This window comes from Haliotis rufescens, unplaced genomic scaffold (genome assembly GCF_023055435.1).
Source record: "Haliotis rufescens isolate VD_foot unplaced genomic scaffold, xgHalRufe1.0.p SCAF_15, whole genome shotgun sequence".
NCBI lineage: Eukaryota > Metazoa > Mollusca > Gastropoda > Lepetellida > Haliotidae > Haliotis > Haliotis rufescens.
In genome coordinates, this window is record NW_025963835.1 from 22,340,501 (window position 1) to 22,346,903 (window position 6,403).

Genomic DNA, 6,403 nt, shown 5'->3' on the forward strand with positions numbered 1-6,403 from the left:
AGAGCGAAAAGGTGTATGTGTGCGTGTGTGTGTGTGGAGTGTAGAGTGCGAAAAGGTGTATGTGTGTGTGTGTGTATGTGTGTGTGGAAGGTAGAGAGCGAAAAGGTGTATGTGTGCGTGTGTGTGTGTGGAGTGTAGAGTGCGAAAAGGTGTATGTGTGTGTGTGTGTATGTGTGTGTGTGTGTGTTTGTGTTTGTGTGTGTGGAGGGTAGAGAGCGAAAAGGTATATGTGTGCGTGTGTGTCAACGTGTTGTAAAGGGCGTACACATATTCTGCCCCTGTGTCATTAACTGTGTACGAGCAGCAAGTGCGTGTTGCACGAAGGTCACCTACGCATACCCCTGGTGACGCAGCAGTCTGATGCAATGCATTATATATACAGCATGAGTGCTGCGATGAAAGAATACATTAGGAGGGCGATCGTTAAGTGGTGAGTACTATTTGTGTTGTGGTAAATACCGTATTACATGTTTGTCTTAATCAACCCGTAATGGAAATTCCCTTGACCAGTCAGGAGATCGGCTCGTCCACAAGTGTCCGTATGTCTCCTGAATCAACTGTGCCATGTCAACATCATCGTACAAAAGTAGATCGCAGTTAGGATATGTCTGCAAATGCTCATGTCCGGCTGTGACACAATTGTCCAATATCGGGCTCGTTATATCAGGTTCACGGTAAAGCACAGCTGTGTAATGCCCACATATCTAGGTTCGTACACAACACGTTTACAGTAACGTCAACATTGAAACAATTTGACCGAATAATGAATATATAAACCCTGTGAGATCAGGTTGGCTGTAAATAGTGTGCACAGATTATGACCCGAGCTCGCGTGTGTATGACTAGTGTGAGCAGCATGTCAGCGCACTACAACGAGCGTCGTTTTACCCTTGGTAATTCAGCTAACCTATAGTAACAAGTACAAAGTTCGACTGCTGCGATAACAGACTATGTTAATAAGACGAAAACCGTTCAGCAGTAAGTATCTGTTGTCATATGTTTTACGTTTCACATGTCCGCCTTCTTGACCTATTCGTGTTTTATTGTCCTGAAGGAGAAACTAGTGTCCTGATTAGCGAGGTCCCACTTGATGTTTAGCGGAACATTGCTGTCCACAAGTGCATTATGCCTACTTTTGTGTTAGTCAACTGTGTTTGTCCATATGAACGTTGCGGTATAAAAAAAGATTGCGTTTAGGCTACGACATAGCAATTTAAACATGTGTTGTCATAAGACAATGCTGACAAAATAATTTGGGCTCAGGTTTTGAAGTGAAAAAATGTGTGTGTTTAGAAGGGTGACTGACCGAATATTCCATCTCTAGCAGAATTCCCCAGTTACTTGTATTACTTGGTTAAATGTCGACCCCGAATAATAAATCTGTCCAATAAAGTATGATTCCATCAATATATTTCCCTTCAGACTCAAGTCGTGTATACCATATTCAGACGCTCTGGTCACTGGATTTAAAAGACAACGACCTGTCGTCGCCATGGAGATACGTGTAGCTGATGATGGTGGAGATGAGTTGACGATGATAAGCTACAATGGCCGCAAATATCCAAGGTTTCCCGTAACTGTGGATATGCGTCCATTGGAGCAACTACCATCTGTTGAAATCCGCTCTGACGATATCCTGGTGTGTGCTTTCCCTAAGTCAGGTAGGTAAACTGTACCTATCAATACAGTTATATAGTTCAGGGAAAATTGCACGTAAGTTTAAAGGGTCCTTACTGTTAAAAGCACTTTTAAGCGTTGAAAATCAAGACAGTCCAAAGATGAATAGGGAAATTGTACAAGCCTCGATCTTCAGCTTTTTGTTATACAGTGACGCAACACAGAATTGGTTTCCCACAGAGTGTGATACAGTGACGTAATAATTGTCGAGGTAACCCAGTGGAAAGTGAACAGTAAGTTAGGTATACACTGATGGTATACCTGGGATACAGGTGAAGAATTACTGGATTGTCTCGTCAAGGTTTTGCGTTCATGCAAATTGTGTGTGCTACCGGAAGAGCAGGACAGTAAATGTTCTTAACCCTTTTCGCGACCACCTGGGGTAATCACTGATTTTCAGTGACCCAATCATATTAAGTTCACTTCTATTTTGCCCTTACGCCGAGTGGTTACAGTAGATAATCGAGACTGATTATTTTCTGGCTTTGACATTAGTTATGTTTATACTCTCATCACTTGTCGTTACACACATTTTTTTTATCTCAACCAAACTCAAACAGTCTATGGCTGTGATTTGTATTTTAGGCGTACACCATTGCACGTGGCTGCAGTAGGACGTCGTATGTGTCGGCGTTTAAAACTCAAAACTAGTTTGCCCGAATTACGAACCTCCATATGGTATTACTATACAGGTACCCACTGGGTCTGGGAGATGGTCCGCCTGCTGGTGGCGGGAAAACTCGACCGTGATGAAGTCAGCAAAGGGACTGGCATGATGGAATTTGTCAGTGAAGAAAAATACAAAGATCTTCCTTCTCCCAGGATCCTCAACTCTCACTTGTTGTTCAACGAACTTCCGGAGCAGGTTAAAGTAAAGAAACCTAAGATCGTGTACGTGACTCGGAACCCAAAGGACGTGACTGTTTCTTTTTACAACTTTGTGAAGAAACTGCCGATGTGCTACAACTACACTGGAGAATGGAAGAATTTCGTCCGCCCCTCACTGGAGGGGAAGTGTGAGTGATTCTTAGATAAAGAAATAGTGGACACACCTTATGCATACGTGCACTGCAGATCTCATAAATCCCAGTTATGTTCTCCATTGATTCTGTCAGGCTACACTTATCATTGGTTGAAACCCTAAATCCGTCCCGAGTAAAATCCGTGGTCGATCAGTACCATTCGCATGGTCGTGTTCTTGTTCAGGAGGTCGTTTGTTTAGGAGCATTGCGTTTTCCTCAGACATCTAAATGATAAACCGTACAAAGTGGCGTTAAACCTAACTCTTCAACCTATTCCTGACCATGACTTTGTGACCTTGTGATGTCATAAATATGTTCTTTGTTTCAGTTGACTACGGTTCCTGGTTCGACTATGTGAAGGACTGGGAGGAGGTGAAGAAAACCACTGACGTCCCCATACTGACACTCAGCTATGAAGACATCAAAGAGGTAAGAAGGGCTACTGAAAGATGTTACTCACAGAAGTCTGTTTGAACGTAATATTAAGCTTATTTTTGTGTCCCAATCTGCTGGAATATTGATCAACGAGGCAAAATCGCCCACTCACTTGTGTTCCTTGCTTTGGTGTTTGCATAGTATTCAACATGACAGTGAAGAATGCAAGTTGTTGATTGGTCAAAATAAGATTGAAATCTGGATCCATTATTACCTCTGAATTAACAAACATGCAAAAGCCTTCAATATGAAGCCAACCCAACGATGCGTACACCCTACAGTCGAAGATGTTGATACCCAGGAAATGACTTAGTTGAGTCCAAGCAGCGCAGTCATGCAACAGGCTGCCAGGACATTAAATAAATCTGTGGAGATTTATTATTTTCTTAAATCAATTCTTGTTGAAAATATTATATATTGTGAGCATTATTTTGAACTAATCAAGAATATAAGTAAATAATCTTGAACTGGAGTTACATTGTTACCCGTGGTCCCTTTTCAGCACATTTTATGATAGCTGGCGTATTTTACAACAGTTCTAAAGCGCTCTTGTCAAATTTCAAACCACAGAGGATAAGTTTAGTGTGGTTTTCAAAACGTGTGTTAATGTTAAATAGTCTAGTGTTGCAGGACATAAATATTTAAAATATAATTTGAAATTATGAACAGAAAAGTAAAAACGAACATTCTTCCATGGATTTGGAAAATACTCGATTCTGATTTGTCAATCAGAGGTATAAATTCCCAATAACTACCTCTGATTAAAACAGCCGTTTTAACAGCGAGAAAAATTGTTCCGTCTTAGCGTTACTTGGTTTACCTCGTAATTTAAAAACAAACAGAGAGCTCGTGTTGATGTAAGCTGTTTATGTTGCAACCCTTATTTTAGTTTTCTTACCATGTGTGTTCTCGGTCATTGTCTGTTCATGGTATTAATAATATTGATGTTATACATTAAGGATGCATTCCGCGAGATGAAGAAAATGCAAGATTTCCTTGGCACAACGAGAAGTGATGAGTTCATGAAGGAAGTATGCGATCACTGCAGCTTCGCCTCCATGAAGCAAATCAAGGTTATGGCCGACATCGTGTATAGAAAGGGTGAGTATGTACCCCCCTTGTACTCTTTGTGGAATCAAATTTATTGACAAGGTGAGCATTTAGCTACCAGTACGCCCTGTGAGATGGAATATAAAGAATAGATGGTATTTGTCTCTCCAAGTACGCGCTATGGACTGGACTATCTCGAAAATATAGTATATATCTCCCAGTACGCTCTGTGAGAGTGAATATGTAGAAAGGATGATGTATTTCCCTGTAAACTCTGTGAGAAGGAATATCAAGACAAGAGGAGAATGTATGTACCAATAACTTCTCTTAGAGGGAATGTCTGCAACAGATGAGCCTGAACATATAGGACAGATTAGTACTAACCACTGTATTGAATATCTGGACAAGATGAGCATTAATCTAACGATAAAGCAGTCCCTGGAGAGTGGTTAGAGAGGGTAGATTGACTTGATGCACTTTATACTTTACACTTAATGTAACAACTATTGTGGATTGACGAAAAATGTATACTCTTGGGAATTATGCAGACTGTACTTCAATGCATATAGTTTGTATCCTAATGTCAGAAGGGAGAATATGAAATGCTATTGCTTCTTAAATATCAAACAAAGCCCCAAGAATAAATCTTCGAGTGCGCTCTGTGGAATGGAATATCAAGAAAAGAGGAGTATTTATCTCCCAATACACCTGTCAATGGAATATTTAAAAAAAGTGTGTGGGAGTTTTTCTCCCAGTCAGGATATGTTGAGTAGAATAATTCAAAAAGTTTAGATTTTACTTCCTTGTACACTTGTTGAAAAGAACATCTAGAAATGGTGAGTATTAACCTCCCAGTATGCACTGTTGCATTGAATATATCTTTGACCTGCCGGGGATGACTTGTCACCTGATGGCTTTCAGTAATGTACAAAGACATGCTGAGACGTCGTTGCCAATGTTAAACGCTACCTTTGCTACTGACATAACTTTTTTCATAATTACAAGCAATTTGAAATGTACAGATAAATTTCGTAAATTAATGTTCTAAAGGTAGCTAAAGTTCATATTTTCATGTTTTGCGCCTGAATTTCTTATGTTATTACTTTAGGTGGTACCGGTGACTGGAAGAATTGGTTCACTGTCGCCCAGAATGAGTGGTTTGACAAAACCTACCAGGAGAAGATGAAAGATTGCCCTTTAGAGTTTAGGTATACTTTGTAATAACAGCATTGGGTTTACTAGTGTAGTGAGTAAAAATGGTTAGAGTAGGCGGATTGATATGGGAAAGGGTGTTTGGAGTGTTCAAGGGAGGATAGAATGGATACTGTGAGTGCAGTGGGTTGGTGGAGCTGGTGACTAGAGAGGATAGTGTAGGCAGAGAGATTGCGAGTGAGCAGAACAGATGGTTGCACAACGGAGTAGAGATGCAGATACTTTACGCCGCATCAAATGCTATACAAGGGTAAAGAGTTTGTGAAAACAATACATGTATACAATCCAACTCTTTGATACAATGTAACGGTTCTTCTATGTTTTCTTCCAAAAATGTTGAGGTCATTAAATATTGTCTGTATGTTTTTTTAAAAGGAGCAATTCATTTTAAGTTTTGTCCATAAATTATGATTAATTGGCGCGCCTTGTATTTCAAAGACATTGTCTGCAGGTCTAATATTATTTCGTCATTTGTGATTATTCTTTCTATCATCAAGTGTTGAATGAATTGACGTCACCATTTTAGTTCATCAATTTGTGACCCTCTCTCTCCAATATGTCTTCAACCCATTTGTGCATTGGACCGATGGCCTCTCCATATTTCTTGAATAAACCTCTTCTGAACAACAACGTGTTTTATGCTTCACATTCAGTTAACCTTAGATTTTGAATACAGTTGTGCATCAACCATAATTCACCTTTTTGTTGTGAGAATGGAAGGACTAACTTGGCTTGGCTTCAAAAATTATATATTTTATACAGGTTTGGTTTCGGATATGTCTGGCAACAAGAACATGTATATAGTGTATCTAGTTTTATATCAAAGTTTGTATATAGACTGAAACCATCTTACAAGCGAGAAAACCCTTAGGCTCTTAGAGTCCATTGTAGGATTTCGACGATAGCATAGGTATGTGAGATCCACTGCGGTCAAGTGGATAGAGCGTCCTCCCAGAGAGTGGAAGGCCATAGTTCGATCCCATGGCCGCGTCATATAAAAAGGCTTT

The 6,403-nt window shown here is 40.0% G+C and overlaps 1 protein-coding gene across 2 annotated transcripts; it reads left to right on the plus strand.

Moving 5' to 3' along the window:
• Positions 1 to 321: 321 nt before the first annotated feature.
• Positions 322 to 6,026, plus strand: LOC124135202 (sulfotransferase 1A1-like). 2 transcript variants are annotated; one of them, XM_046500458.2, is made up of 6 exons: positions 322 to 430; positions 1,423 to 1,661; positions 2,370 to 2,693; positions 3,028 to 3,128; positions 4,094 to 4,235; positions 5,293 to 6,026. In XM_046500458.2, exons 2-6 carry the CDS (start codon positions 1,493 to 1,495, stop codon positions 5,403 to 5,405), a joined length of 849 nt encoding a protein of 282 aa, XP_046356414.2. In that variant the 5' UTR covers positions 322 to 430; positions 1,423 to 1,492; the 3' UTR covers positions 5,406 to 6,026. The 2 variants fall into 2 exon arrangements, with proteins under 2 accessions (XP_046356414.2, XP_046356415.2); XM_046500459.2 differs by lacking the exon at positions 322 to 430 and adding an exon at positions 826 to 978.
• Positions 6,027 to 6,403: the final 377 nt, after the last annotated feature.